We start from the raw sequence: 16325 nt of genomic DNA on the forward strand, positions 1-16325 counted from the left end.
GTAGATGGTCATTTAAATTTGATGTGTTGCCAGAAAATTTAAAATTTTTTTTGCATATATGGCATTTAACTTCATTGCCATTTTTGGTAAAAAAACTCCCAAACAGAAGATCTCTTCAATCCAGGCCGCATTATAAATATCTACATAAATTAAATCGTTAAAATCACTTCCTCAGTTAAAAATATTTAACAATTACCACGCTTAAAACGCTTGTCGATTAGGTTGACGTATGCTAAATTTATTTTAATATCTTTTTAACACTGATATATGCACAGCAAAAATTTAAATAGAACGAATGATTCGAAGAAATAGTAATGAGCGAATCATTCATACCAAAAACTAGTAGTTCGATAAAATAGTAATGAACGAATCATTCATACATAAAACTAGTAACTCGAAAAAATAATAGTGAACGAATCATTCATGCCTAAAACTAGTAATTCGAAAAAATAGTAATGAACGAATCATTCATACCTAAAACTAGTAACTCGAAAAAATAGTAGTGAACGAATCATTCATACCTAAAACTAGTAATTCGAAAAAATAGTAATGAACGAATTTCAAATGACTATCGAATGAATGAAAATTATTGAACCAAAGAGTATATATTGTCAAGAGGCGTCACTCGATACTTTGTTGTTGCCAAAGCAACCCTGTCATGTCGAATGTGATTCTCAAGGAAGTTTTGTTTAGTTTTTTTTAATTGAATCATATATAGTTATGCGGTAAAGTGACTTTGCATAATTACGATTTTTGGAAAGAGAATTAATTAATTAATTTAATACAATCAGTAAAATAAACACAAATACCCCACGAAAATGTATAGAAGGCGTTTTTATAAATACATCTGATAAAAAAAACAACGACTACCTTGAGAAAACATCGAGTAATTTGCTTTGGCAACAACAAAAGTATCGAGTGACGCCTCTTGACAATATATACTCTTTGATTGAACTATCGAATAACTCGATAGTTTTCATTCGATAGTTCCCAACACTAGTTATAACGGTTAACGGTTTTTAGGTGGCTTGATATTTGCCTTAAGTTGGTGCTGTACCAAATTTTTAGGTGTTCCAAATGTTAAACTACAAACTTTTTTACAAATTCGTAGCTTGAGATTTAAGGAATCGTTTTATTTGCTGGGAAGCGTACGCACTCACTGCTGATGGATATTTAATATTCGATGCTAAGTTCACTATCTCCAATTTTATTCGGGGTCACCAGTGTGGTAAATAGATGAACACACCGAATTAGCTCAGCAGCTGTATAACTCCCGTTTATTTCAATTAAATTATATTTACATTAATGAAAAAACTATAATTACAAAACTTAACTAAAATGAAATGAAATGAATTAAATAATAAATTTGCGACTCGAGTTTGCGACTTGACAGCGAAAAGCGATTTATACGAATAAGAATGCTTGCTTTAAAAATTGATCATGTACTTATGTATATACAAGTGTTTGTGTATGTGTTATTTGGTTCGATGAGCGCACTCGTTATTTTGTTTCCTTTATGTTCCTTTATGACTAAGGTTGCCATCAACCTGTCTGTATACACAGTTGCCACAGTGTTCTACGCAGAATTACTGTGCATAGCGAATCCGGTGTTGGATCGGCTAACATAACAATAAACATAAGAGTTATAAGGTAGTATCAACTCGGTCACGAATGCAAAATTTTAAATAGTTTACCTTTGACGTATATTTTAGCAATAAAAAATTAGCAATGTAATACATTATGTATTTTTGCAATTAATTAATACAATACATAAACCCATACGTACATAAATAATTTAATTTAATTTATTTGGATTAAAGTCGACACAGACACAATGCGGTCGACTACTAAGATATATAAAACATAAAATTAATGTTAGAATTAAAAATATTTAAATTCAACCATACATAGGAAAGAAAGTACAAAATATCAGGCCAGACGTGACAGTATTGAATTATGCAACTCGGAAAACGAACATTCCAAACTGATGCAGTTATACAAGTTGTTGTAGTGCGAACACCAACTTCGCAGTGGATTATTTTTGGCAAAATTTTGCCGGCAAAGTGGTAAATAAAAAGGCACAAAGTGCCTGGACGTTCTACCAGGAACAGCAGATCTCGCCCATAATGAGCTTGTGAATGAACATTACCCTGAGTAAAGTTCTTCGATTTTCTAAAGTTGACAGATTTATAAGGAGAAGCCTATTTCTATATGGTGGCAAATGCACACTAGAATCCCAGTTAAGACCACGTAGTGCAAATATAATGAATTGCTTCTGTACTGACTCAATGCGCTTTATAAAGTTTTGGTACCCTGGGCACCAGACACACGAACAATACTCTAAGATTGGTCGTACTAACGATGTGTAGAGGGTCTTAGTCAGATACGGATCATTAAACTCCTTAGCCCATCGCTTCACAAAACCGAGTATACCCGTTGCTTTGCTTACCATTGATGAAATATGCATATTAAAAGTCAGTTTAGGATCAAAAAGAACGCCTAGATCACTTACGACAGATATACGCTCCAAAGGCGTGCTGTTTAACGTATACGATGTCAAACTTGGCTTCACTCTGTGAAATGTCATTAGTTTGCACTTCGAGCAATTCAAAACTAGTAAATTTGCGTACACCAACATTGAAATGAGTCCAAGTCTACCTGAAGAAACTCCACACGGGAAGACTCCGAAGGCAACATCATATATATACCTACATCGATAAAAATAATTGAACTCATATGACACCTTCTTTGTTTTTCGCCCCTAAATAATCAAGTTATGCCTTCTAATATAAAGATATATATACCAAATTAAAGGTAATGAAATTTTCTTCAACACGATAGTATTAAAGTATTTTGTCAATAACATATTTTTTCGACTTATTATTCGATTTATGATAAGTTAGCAATCATTTTCCCATAAAAACATTATTTTATTGTAGAAATTTCCTCTAAATAAAGATGTTTCATATATCAAACAAAACCTTGTTTTATTACCTATCTAAAGACATTACAATTTTCAAGATTGACTCAATAGTTTCAAAGATATTTTGTTTTAAAAAAATGTAAAATTTACCTTTTGACGTGGAATTACCCCTAGTTATTATATGCGCAAAAAAAAATTATACGGTTGAACTCACCATAAACACCACTACCGATACTCATATAAATTTTTTTAATTTGACCAATGTATGTATTCTGCACTTAAGCCACGTTTTGGGCTATATCTCGATACCCTAGCCTCCCAGTTGTATGAAAATTATCCTGTACTATAGCAATCATCAACAGCTTTCATTTGATATCCATATTGTATAAACAGATTCTAGGGGTACCCGGGTCCGCGTTTTGGGCTATATCTCGAGACGCTAGCCTCCCATGTGCTCCTTTGCAAAAAACGTGAGTCTCCATGCATGCATGTATGAAGTACTCGCTATGGACCAACCGAGTGCTCCAAAATTAACCACAATTCACACAAAAAATATGGTCCAATTAACATTGCGATGTCCTAGGACTGGACCATATACTCCAGCTCCGCATTACATCAGAGTAATCCATGGAGTACCCACAGTCCAATAAACATCGTGTAATGATTACAATCTTTAAAAACGAGCAATGATCGGCTTACAATATATTTGTGTCGAAACATTAGTTGGTCCATTGCTGCATTACAGTGGAGTATAATGGTAAGTAGTCCAGTGGACCACATGATCCAACGATTTTTACAGGGTAATAATCCGAAGGCGGAAAATAAAAAGTTTAACTCGTTCAAAAGATATTAACGAAAAACCGAAAAAAGACCCGCGGGTACCTCCGAAACCGGGGTGGTATCCATTTTTGCGCAGAACACCTACCAGGGGTGGGTCCAACAACAACAACAGACCCAAACCATATCCGCACAAAACACATGTTCATAATTTTTTTTGTGGGTAAACATTACAACAACCACATGAAAATCGCCAACTTCAACTACAAATATCTCCGGATAGAGATAAAATTTTTCTTTTCCGCCTTCGGATTATTGTTTTCGAGATTAATACGCGTCTTTAGACACCTCTCTCGATATTTTTTTACGCGTATTAACAGTCGACCCCTCAACTAGACTTTTACCGAATTTTTATATCTATGATTGTATTGCATGCACGTTACTAGAGAAAATTGCCGTCTTTCAGTGAGTTTTACAGCTCCGGCTCACGCTCAACTCTCACGGGAATGCTCTGGATCATTGAGAGACTTGAGAAGCAGATGTCGTGAAATTTTCGCACACGTGAAATGTGATAGGCAGATGTCGCCGCTGTTTTTCATTTAACTCATACGGCGAAAGGCTTAGCAGCGACATCTATTTTTGAAAAAAGTAGGTATATTAAAGGCCGCGTTGCCAACCTAAAAAGAAGTAATTAACAAATTATCTGGCGCACAAATTGAACCAGATTTCTATCTGGATTTGTCTGGCTCAAATCGTTGTTGTTGCATTTACATGCAAAATTATTTATCTGGCTCAGGATTTTGTCACCGGATGATAGCTATAATCGTTCATTATTTGGGGCTCCCTTTAAGCGATATTTGTGCTAGTTGGGTTAAGCTATAATCGACAAAAGGTTAGACAGCAAAAAAATTATCAATCTATATATGTACATATATACAGAATCAAGGTCATACATATTTAAATTTTTTACTTTGACAAACTGAATAAGTAAGCTCACAAAGTTCTGTTCAATAATCTTGAATGATAACGATATCAAGTACTGAGCTTTCTTCTCTCATTGCACATACACGCAATGACGGTGATCAACTTACAAACCCACTCCGCCCCCTTTTTTTGACATTGCCTATTACCGCCACGGTGATGCACAATTTTTTTTGTGGGTACAAACACAACAACAACCATATTAAAATCGCCAACTTCAACTGCAAATATCTCCGGACAGAGATAAATTTTTTCGGTAATAGTCTAGTTGAGGGGTCGACTGCTAATACGTTACCAAAAATATCGAGAGAGCTGTCAAAAGATGCATATTAATCTCGAGAACAATAATCCGAAGGCGGAAAAGAAAAATTGTATCTCTGTCTGGAGATATTTGCAGTTGAAGTTGGCGATTTCCATGTGGTTGTTGTTGTGGTTAAACTCTAGGCAACTTTAATTGGAGTTTGAACTCGCACTGAAAAACCGAGCATAAGTCGGAAAACAAATCATTAAGATCATGAAATAATAACATTAAATTCATTTAAAACTATGCTAGAAAAACGTAACATTTTCCACATCAAACTATATGGAATTACTATATTTTTTCTAAAAAAATTAAATTTAAAACAATGAGCTACAAAATTAAACACTCAAACGTATTTAACAATATTGAGATAAACACACTCTCTTAAATGTTTTTGAAGTTGAAACCTTCTCGTTTGGCTTCAATATCAATTATCCCAAGGGAAAATTAAAAATTTTGCTTATGCCAAACACATTCACAAAAAACTACTTAGATGCAGTTGCATCAGAATCCATCCCGACAACTGATTTAATAACGTATATACATATTTTATAATATAATTTTGCTCACTATGTATGCTTCTGTAATCCGTAATTATATTTGGCGGAAAAGAAAAATTTTATCTCTGTCTGGAGATATTTGCAGTTGAAGTTGGCGATTTCCATGTGGTTGTTGTTGTGTTTGTACCCCCAAAAAAAATTGTGCATCACCGTGGCGGTAGCCACGGTTATACCACACACCCGGACTTGGCATGGCGTAGCCCAGGGTTATTTTTTATAATCGAGGCCAAAGGCCGCCAACGCAGAAAGGTGTTCTGCGCAAAAATACTATGGATCCGACCCCTGGTTTCGGAGGTACCCGCGGGTCTTTTTTCGGTTTTTCGTTAATATCTTTTGAACGCGTTAAAATTTTTATTTTCCGCCTTCGGGTTATTAATACTGATGTCAAGACGCGTCGTTTGACACCTCTCTCGATATTTTTGGTAGCGTATTAGCAGTCGACCCCTCAACTGGACTATTACCATTTTTTCTTTTCCGCCTTCGGATTATTGTTCTCGAGATTAATACGCGTCTTTTGATACCTCACTCGAAAATCTTGGCCCAACTTTAGGGTGGGTACCGTAAACTGCACTACAACCTTGTTTTTGCTTATTCATGCTTGCTGAGGTATTTGTACTTTGATAAAGCTTAAACGATAATTTAACCCGAATTGAAATAATGTATGCAATCAGGTTCCAATTCGGCACCGGTGCATGACCTTGCACCTTTTTCATAAATGCCCGAAAAACCATAACAAATTATTTCACTTACCTCCTGCTCGAAGTAAACGGTACCCTTAGCATCACCGTTAATTACACATACAGCTTTTGCAGGCATCCTTTTTAATATATTTAATACTTTTTAATTGAAGGAATTAATTCGCAAGTGGTGATAAGTAAAATAGTTAAATGTCCCAAGCTCCAAAGTCAATTGACCGCAAAAATGAAAAGCAAGTCGAACAGAACAGTGCGCATAGCGGAACGATACAAGGTGGCAGCATGGTGACATACCAACAAACATAAATAAAAATTTCATGTACTTTGTTTTTGTAAATTCGATGGACAAATGTCAAAATCGTACTGCGCCGTATTTTGATGTATCAAATCAAATAAAATAAGCTTAAAATCAGCTGTCCCATGCTGCCACCTTGTATCATTGCGCCTTGACAGTGCGAATTGAGACGAAATCCAATTGGAATAACAACAAAAAGTTTGGTGCAATTATACAGAGTTGATTTATGACACAGGGCGTATAGCATCTCCAGTAGCTGAGTTCCAATTAACTCTGATCTAGATCACGATAGGAATTTAACATGCAAATGCAACAACAACGTTGACCCGTATTACGTATCCGATCAGTGACTGAAAACTATTTTCAATCATATAATACTTATGCAACTGTCAAACCTTTTCGAAAAATTATAATAAGTTATGGATCTAACGAGTACTATTTTTCGCTAGTACTCAGTTCTGCTCGACATCCTATACATTTTTACTTTTCCGAGCGCGCTTAAAGGGCCACATAATGGTGACTTATCCATAACGAGATAAAACAGCTGATCGAACCAACCTTATGGAAATCAATGTAATCGATTAATGGTGCCATACCATAACTCTAAAGCCATAACCATATCATAGCCAACCAATTGGTTTTTGGTTTTTCCCCATATCCATAACCTAAAAATATTTGAGTTGGAGAATTTATTAACGTTTTGTAGATTTGAATTATTGTGTTGGATACGTTTTGACTAAGATACTTATTTTTTGTGGTATGTGTTTGTAATTTTTTGCGTTTTCTTCATTTTTATGAAATTTTTACGATTTTTAGGTTAAAGCACCAACAACTGATGCCAATTTGATATGGATAAGTGAAAATCTGGTTATGACTATGGCGTTAGGGTTAAGGAAGTTTAATTGGCCCTTTAACTCCAGTTAAAGTTGACTAGAGTTTAACCTTGCCACTTTGTTCTATCACATACAATTTTGCTGCCCATCTCGGCCTAAGCGGCCGGGTTAAACTCTAGGCAACTTTAATTGGAGTTTGAACTCGCACTGAAAAACCGAGCATAAGTCGGAAAACAAATCATTAAGATCATGAAATAATAACATTAAATTCATTTAAAACTATGCTAGAAAAACGTAACATTTTCCACATCAAACTATATGGAATTACTATATTTTTTCTAAAAAAATTAAATTTAAAACAATGAGCTACAAAATTAAACACTCAAACGTATTTAACAATATTGAGATAAACACACTCTCTTAAATGTTTTTGAAGTTGAAACCTTCTCGTTTGGCTTCAATATCAATTATCCCAAGGGAAAATTAAAAATTTTGCTTATGCCAAACACATTCACAAAAAACTACTTAGATGCAGTTGCTCGGCATCAGAATCCATCCCGACAACTGATTTAATAATGTATATACATATTTTATAATATAATTTTGCTCACTATGTATGCTTCTGTAATCCGTAATTATATTTGGTCTAATTAATTGTTAAATTTGTAGATTAATAAATAAATAAATAAACTCCGAGCTGATCCAAAATCAATCGGTGCTTGATCCATTTAACTTTAGGGTGGGGGGATCCGGGAAAAGTTATTAAATAACATGCACCCTAGTATGGGCAATCATGAGTTGAGTGCTCCCATTGGTACTCCCCTAATGAGTACAAGATGCCGCAATATGAACCATTGCGGATAAGACAAGTGTGATTCCTGCAAAAATTGTTGGATTACGTGTTCCATTTACTTCATGTTGGAGTACTCTAACAATACTCCTTTGCAATGCGTTTGCGGACCACCATCAGTCGATCATTGCTCGTTTTTTAACGACAGTGATCACGACACGATGACGATCGAACAGAGGCGCACTGGTGCTAAATAACATAAGAATATTCGTAGCAACTGTGGCAACCGGCTCAGACATAACCGGGGTGGCAACCCCACATACGAAAGAACAAACCAAAAGCAATCACCAATAATGGAAATGCAAGTGCACTTAACGGCTTACTAAAAAGTTAGATATACTCGAAGAGCGAATCGATCAACATACCGGTGAAGACGTGAAATATCATTTTACTTTAATAAAATTTCATTTGTAATATTTAGTATATATAAGTTCCATAGTTTTTCTGTATAACATAAAAGTTACGTTAATTAAAGTTTTTACTAAAATTAAACGGGTTTGACTACAGTAATAACCACAGTAACAAATATAAAGGTTGTATTGCGCCTCTTCATTTACTTTCATTTTAAATTAAATTCACTCCGATAATTCTTTCCGACAACACAATTCCTCTTTAGTACTTTGGCATATGATCCTCTGTGGGTGCTCCATGGAGTACTACAGTGAAAGTCCATTGGAAAATACTCTCACGTATGTACTCTAAGGAATACTCACAAACAAAGCGAGACTGGGATCACCTACTCCTCTCCTAGGACATCGCAATGTTAATTGGAGCACATTTTTTGTATGAATACAGATTAGATTTGGAGCAGTCCTATACTCCGAAAGGAGTATTCCTTACATTATTTATAGAGTACTCGCGTTTTTTGAAGGGATATTTTAAGCTAGACCTCCAAATAACTAACAGATACGCTCACCTGACTTTTAAAATTACTATCGTGATCTCATCCTGTGTATCTTTTTGAATAAACCCTTACACGATTCATCGGGCGGATACTACTATATTGCCAAATCTTTACCTCTTTGATTCATGGGTGTAGTGTTTATCCAAAATATTTTTTCTAAAGTCCGGGTTTCAGTGCGAGTTTAAACCACAATTAGGGACGGTACACATACGAATTTTACGTAGTTTTGACTGGCATCAATTTGAAATACCGCACGTGAAGGCGAATTCAGTACCAGGTGTTGTTATCCCAAAAGCTGATTGCTTCTTCTTGATTATTTTCCATTCAGCGCCTTGTACTTTAATACGTCAGTTAATCGAAATCAATGGAAATTTTCTTTTGACTTAGTATTCTTCTGCACGGCGAGTTGATTTCGTTTTGCCGCCACCTGGTATGGATTCGTCTTTTCGCAGGTTAAACGTTTGCTTGTCACACCAAATGCAAAGTACTCAGTTTGATTTTAAGCAAAGAGTCAGCGCATACGCGCCTTGGTAACCACGCTACTGTTGGTAGCCATAATTTCGAAATAGTAAAAGACTTCGTTTATTTGGGAACCAGCATCAACACTAGCAACAACATCAGCACTGAAATCCAGCGAAGAATCAATCTTGCCAATAAATGCTACTTTGGACTAGGTAGGCAATTGAAAAGTAAAGTCCTCTCTTGGCGAACGAAATCATACTCTACAAGTCACTTAACGTACCCGTCCTGCTATATGGGGCAGAAGCATGGACCATGACAACAGCAGATGAAGCGGCTTTGGGAGTGTTCGAGAGAAAAGTTCTTCGAAAGATTTATGGACCTCTACGCGTTGGCGATGGCGAGTATCGAAGAAGATTTAATGATGAGCTGTACGAGCTATACGCAGATATCAACATAGTCCAGCGAATTAAAACGCAGCGGCTGCGCTGGCTAGGCCATGTTATGCGAATGAAAGATGATGCTCCGGCCAAGAAAGTGTTTATATCGGAACCTGCCTATGGAAGCAGAGGTAGAGGGCGTCCCCCATTCCGTTGGAAAACGATTTAAACTCCCTTGATGTGACCAATTGGCGCCGGTTGGTGGAGCAAAGGCGCGCCTTGTTGGACGGCCATAACCGTTTAGACGGTTAAGCGCCAATTAAGTAATATATTTAAAACCGATTAGCAGAAAATCGAAATAGTTTTGACAGATTTGAAGAGACAATAACAACAGAATGACAAATTTATAACATTCTCTAATCCCCTTGAAAACACAGAAAATTCACGGAAATCGGTCGTCGTTTAGGTCTTCAGTCACAAACACACGCGCAGAAGATATACATATATGTACATATATAGAAAGATGTAGATGTGATCTAGCGAATCCTTTCGCAGTTTTTTAAAAATACCTCATGCAAACTTTCTTTACTTGTTTATTTTTGTTAACTAAATATTAATGAATTATAAATAGTTTACTTATTTTTTGCCATACCTACATCAACATTAATTAAATTTTAATTTTTAAAAGCAGCCATGACTTTTCCCAAAAATTCTTGTACCTCTGGATTTTGCATCACAGCACGTTTTTTTGCGCTTAACACCATACCCAAAATATCCGGGCATTTTTCCTTGTCTCGCATGTATGTATCACGCCCATCCGTTTCATCGCCCCCGCCACCACAGCTACCTTCTTCAACGGCAGGTGATAAAGACAAAGCACCACTATTTGACCCTGCATTACCAACTGTTACTTGTACTGCAGTACCTACCACGGGCACTGGCTGCTTCTGACATTTGTTTTTACGAGCTCTACCACTATCTTCACCACCCGTTATTTGCATTTGTGATTTGGTGTCTTTTTTATCTGTTCGCTTTTGATAAGGTTTTCGTGTTTTTACTTGTTCCCTTTGTTGTTGTTTCTCTTTCCTTTTCGATGTTGATTGCGGCGCAGTGACGTTGTTTCCTATCGAATTTACGTTTATTTTAGCTAATTGCTGAGTGTTCGCAACAATTTCCACGGCTTCACGTATTCTCTGTGTGTTCATAGAAGGGTGAGTAATTGGTGGTGCTATTTGTTGTGGCTCCTGTTGTTGGTCTTGGTTTTGATGTAGCCGACGTTTCACGTGTAAATTTAAGCGCTCCTTAATTAATCGGCGCGGTTGTACTTCCGTTTCCGGCAATTGTGATCCTTCTGGTTTTATAACTTGTAAATTTTCCGGTAAATCGGCCATTGCGCCCTTTTTTATTGTATGTTGATTATTTATACCTCCTATATGACTTCCCAGGTGGGTTGACAATTGGAATAGCAAAACATTAAGTATGTTTTCTTACTCGCGCGACGTTACCCGGCGTCACCCAAACTCTTTAAGAAAAACTTTGTAACTTCGAAGTTTTGTTGCCAGGGACTCATCTCAAATATTCTGTTAAATTGGTATACTATAACATAGTTTCATACATTTTATGACGTGCCTATCTAAGTAGTGATTATCCTGAGGTATGACGGTATTATCTCAACAACTATAGTTTTTGTTTTGTTACTGAAAGCTCTAATTATTATTTAGTGTGTTCTACGTCAAGAAAATCTTTGTCGCATCCCATAGTTCTGTGCCGGTATTACTTATTCCGATCAATGAAAACCACTTTCACACAAGCCATAACTATGCAACTGTCTAACGAATTCTAACAACTAAAGGGCCAATTAATGGTGACTTGTAACCATAAAACCATAACCAGATAAAACAGCTGATCGAACCTACCTAATGGAAATCAATGTAATCGATTAATGGTGCCATACCATAGCCAACCAATTGGTTTTTGGTTTCTCGCCATATCCATAACCTAAAAATATTTGAGTTGGTGAATTTAATAACTTTTTGTAGATTTTATTCGTTGTTTTGGATACGTTATGACTAAGAGACTTATTTTTTGTGGAATATATTTGTAAATGTTTGCGTTTTCTTAATTTTCATGAAATTTTCACGCTTTTAGGTTAAGGCACCATTAATCGATCACATTGGAGATGGTTATGGATATGGGTATGCTTACGACTATGGCGTTAGGGTTAAGGAGGTTTAATTAGCCCTTAAAATAAGTTATGGAGCTAAATGAGTTTTGATCACGGATCGTAATACGTATAACGAGCCCTGGGTTGGTCACGCACAATTGTCAAAAACTGAAAGGAACAGTCCTATTATAGAAAAGGATGCTTAGTGATGAAGAAGAATCGAACCGGGTCATTTAATGAACCGGTTGTAGTGGGTTTTAAAGGAATCTTAAACACCAAAAACAAAAACCGAAAGTCTGAATGAAGTATTCCTTGATAGTATTCCTTGGTAGCTGGAAGAATTTTCTCAATCTCCGAACAAGCCAAGTCGGCATTTTAATTTAAAACAAACCTTCGGTTATATTTTAACTAAACTTAAACTAATAGTGAGCAAAAAAACTATACCATTGCTTTGTATATTTTATCTACTCAATGGTTGGGACTACGTCAAACTACTGAGCATGTTTGGCAGTTGTTGATTATGAATACAGTTTTTCCGAATAAATATTATAAAGAAGTTTGAAAAATAATTTGAGACGTCCCTTTTTTTAAAATTTAAGAATAATTACATAATTTGGCAGTTAACGGTACTCGCAGTTCATAAAACAAAATTTGTACGGAAACATGTTTGCACATGCGTTAGGCACATTCCGCTCATGAAATTTGTCGAATAAAGTTATAACCAACAAAATAGAAACTGGTTTTTGCTCCAATACTTTACATAGTGCCTTTATTGGATATCTGCACAATTTATTCCTCAAAGAAATAAGAAAATTTTAAGAGTTTAGTTCCGATCGTCACAATAAAATAAAACCATAGATGAAATCAACTTGAAGAAGAGCACAAATAAATCATCAAAATAAAAATCAATCAGCAAAAAAATGTAAAATAAAAATAAACAAAATAATCTTGTTAAGCGAATCTCAAGGCTGCATAAATAAATTTTTGCGTCTCTGTAACACTCTGTTGCGTGCAATGATGCCATTGTCCTGTTTGCATGCTTATGCAACCAAAAATTTTTGATTTCATGCTTTCTTATTATGAATAGCATGAACTTATATCAAAAACGTATAAATAGTTCATTTAATTCTTATATGCCGTTTTTTGTAATAATTTTGGCATGTTTCAATAATATTTGAAGAACTGGTTAGGTTTTTTTTGTATAGTAACAGCAAACGACCCATAGCACAATTGCTTTAACAGGTGACTCTGTATCACAGTGCTGCCAACAGAGTATATGAAAAAATACAATACACCCTGTGTTTGGTGCCTTGTGTCTTCTTCTCGTTGGTAATAAGAAACGTGTTTTGTGCAGAATTTTCAGTTCTTCATTTTCGATTTCGGTTTAGAATTTTGTTTGTAAACACGCGTGTGCCGAAAAAAAGCCAACCAAATATTAATAAACTAGCATTCGCGGTAAGTATAGTAAATTCAACCATTTCATTTTATTATATATGCATAGTTGTTGCGCTAGTTATTGGTGCTGCCGCTTGATGAATTGTGGAGCAGCGCTGTTGCTCCCGACATTAATGAAGCGGTTTTTTAATTTTTTCCAATTGATGGGATAAATGCGTGTGTTCAATTATATTTACATTTGTCTACACCTTCGTATTAACTATTTTGTATGTTTATTTTATGTAGATTTAAATTTTAAATTTCAATGCTGGTACATAATTTGTTCGCTTTTATTTCTTTACTCGTTTTCAGTTTTGCTTTGCACAACACACATCCGTACGAACAACATACAAGCGGCAGGGAAAAACAAGAGCAGCAACAACAACTGTAAGAAAAACAAAAACCACAAAAACAACAGTAGCACCAATCGGCCATTAGCCAACACACAACAGACCAGCCAGCCAACGAACGACCATACCAAAAAACAGCAAAGCGTATTTAATTTAGGGGAAGAGTGGTGAGCAGCAAACGGTGTCGGATGTATTGAAAAGAGAAGTGCGCAAAGCGTGCGGAAAACAAATTCGAATTTGGAAAAATCTCTAGAAAACGAAAGAAACAAATTAAAAAGGAAACCTTGAATTTTAAATTGTTCAAAGCGACGATAAAAGTGTTAATATTAGCAAAACGGAACAGTGGTCGACTGTGAATAGTGTGCAAAGCGTGCAAGTGAAAATTTAGTATATAGTACATATAGTTATCATTGTTTTTTTTTTGTTACAAGAAAGGTATTTTAGAAAAGACCGTATTTTATGTAGAACTTAATAAAATAAATAATAGTGATCATAGCAGAGAAAAACAACACCACTTGTAGTGTGAAAAAACACTAACTCTTTGTTGGAGGAAAGGGTGGCTATAGGAAAAAAGGCGCCGCCGTATACAAATGGAATTCTACCCCCACCAAAAACCACAACAGCAACAACCACATACTACAACTCAGCAATTGGACGACGGTTCTATTTCCGGCCCGGCAACCATTACAAATACTATCAATAGTAACGAAAACAACAACAACGGTAACATAAACATTACCAACATCGTTAAAAGCACAAACAAAAACAACACCCCGCCCACAAACATATTTAATTCGACAACATCGATAGTAGCAGCAAAAACAACAAATACGGCTCCCATCGTCGTCGACGCTGCCACAGTAGCCATCGCCAAGGATATGCTCCAATTGCATCATGGCACTGGTGCACTATTAAATAATAGCAACAATAATAACAGTAACAGTAGCAACAGCAGCGCTTATAGTAATAGTAATAATAATAGTAACGCCGTATTGGAGGCCATGAATACAACAACAGCAACATCATCTAATACCAATACCAATAATTCGGTAGTAGTTTCAGCTGGTAGCAATAATAATACAACCAATACTCCGGTTGCTTTAGTTGCACCAACAACAACAACACCATTAAATACTAGCCACCCACCTGCCCATGCCTCAGCCAATACTACGGCTAACATAGCCAACACTAATACAAGCGGTGTTGGTAATACACCTGGCGTTTTAACAGCTCCAGATAATGCACTCGGTTTTTTGAAATACGACCAAGAATTGTTATACATCACCGAGTCGTGTACTGTTATTGGTCGCAATTCATCTACATCGCATGTTAATTTTCATGTTGCCGAAAATAATTTGGTATCGCGAAAACATTTCCAGGTGCTTTACGATGGTGATGCGCGTGATTTTTTTGTGCAGTGTTTGAGTAAGAATGGTATTTTTGTTGACGATTTCTTGCAGCGACGCAATGCTGATCCATTACGTTTACCTGTCTGGTAAGTTTGACATAGACTTTCTATTTATAACTAATTTTTGTTTTGAATTAGAATATTTTGGTTGAGTTTCCCCACTGGCTTGCTCGCTGTATTAAGAATTTCACCGTAGATTCAAATACTAAAACGCTTATGAAAAGTTTAAGGCCCGGTTTATCAGTCGTTGGTAGAGCTAAGCTTAAACTAAGCTTGCTTAAATAAAATTAAAATTAAATTTAAACTCCAGTTAAACTACTGATCAGTTTTTCAGTCACAGTTTAAGAGCGCCTTTGGGGTGTGCTGTTTTGTGCGGCAACAATGGTTTTTTATTATCTAGATAATTTGTAGATACGGCAACAGCTAGAATTTGTTTACCCAACAAACATGGAAAAAAATTATCCTGCGAAATATATATCTAGAGTTGAAAGTGATATCCAACATCATTATTTAATTATTCTTAAACCAGATAGTTCTCGAGTTGATATCCAACTTCATTCTCCAGTTACTATCCAACCTTTGAGAAATTTTGTAAAATTAAAAGTTTTCCAGTGGATCTCCAACGTCATTAATATTTTGCAATTATTATCCTAATTTGGAGCCATTTTGAGAAATGTACAGTTCTCAAATGAATATTCAACCCATTTCTCCAGTTGATATCTTACATTATATATCGAGTTGAGGTGGAGTTTAAAAAAATCTCCAAGGAGGTACCATCAAAACCAACAGCTGTTTATTGTGAGAAATAAACACCTGGTTGAAAGCAGTAACGAAGCGTAAATAATCAAAAATAAATTATATAGGCGGCCGCCGTGGTGTGATGGTAGCGTGCTCCGCCTACCACACCGAATATCCAACATCAACATCATGGAATCTTACATTTGAGTACAAGTGGTTAATTACATTTTTGCAACTTAAGTAATAGCATATTTTCCTTTATAAAAAGTTTTC

General features: G+C 35.7%; 3 protein-coding genes across 5 annotated transcripts in view; 1 reads left to right on the forward strand and 2 right to left on the reverse strand.

Annotated features, from left to right (window-relative positions):
* The window catches only part of Sod1 (Superoxide dismutase 1), a 35536-nt gene extending 29077 nt beyond the window's left edge, over positions 1-6459 (reverse strand). Inside the window, exon 1 of the mRNA XM_067790335.1 lies at positions 6293-6459. Coding sequence (XP_067646436.1) covers positions 6293-6358 — 66 coding nt within the window. The 5' untranslated portion in view covers positions 6359-6459. The remainder of the gene's footprint in view (positions 1-6292) is intronic.
* A 4079-nt stretch (positions 6460-10538) lies between these two features.
* Positions 10539-11487, reverse strand: LOC137252353 (uncharacterized). The gene has a single exon (XM_067787908.1). The coding sequence runs from the start codon at positions 11347-11349 to the stop codon at positions 10633-10635; it is 717 nt and encodes a 238-aa protein (XP_067644009.1). The 5' UTR covers positions 11350-11487; the 3' UTR covers positions 10539-10632.
* Positions 11017-16325, forward strand: part of FoxK (forkhead box K) — a 57091-nt gene continuing 51782 nt past the window's right edge. For 2 of the 3 annotated variants that reach the window (XM_067787905.1, XM_067787907.1), the window contains exons 1-2: positions 13420-13577; positions 13869-15401. In XM_067787905.1, coding sequence (XP_067644006.1) covers positions 14497-15401 — 905 coding nt within the window. In that variant the 5' untranslated portion in view covers positions 13420-13577; positions 13869-14496. Of the gene's footprint in view, positions 11170-13419; positions 13578-13868; positions 15402-16325 lie in introns of those variants that run through there. The other variant, XM_067787906.1, reaches the window with a different exon arrangement.

The sequence above is a fragment of the Eurosta solidaginis genome, chromosome 5, assembly GCF_040869045.1.
Source record: "Eurosta solidaginis isolate ZX-2024a chromosome 5, ASM4086904v1, whole genome shotgun sequence".
Lineage (NCBI taxonomy): Eukaryota > Metazoa > Arthropoda > Insecta > Diptera > Tephritidae > Eurosta > Eurosta solidaginis.

Bases quoted from the DNA above. Each gene is read 5' to 3' on its own strand.
- LOC137252353 (XM_067787908.1), bottom strand. From the start codon at position 11,349: ATGGCCGATTTACCGGAAAATTTACAAGTTATAAAACCAGAAGGATCA.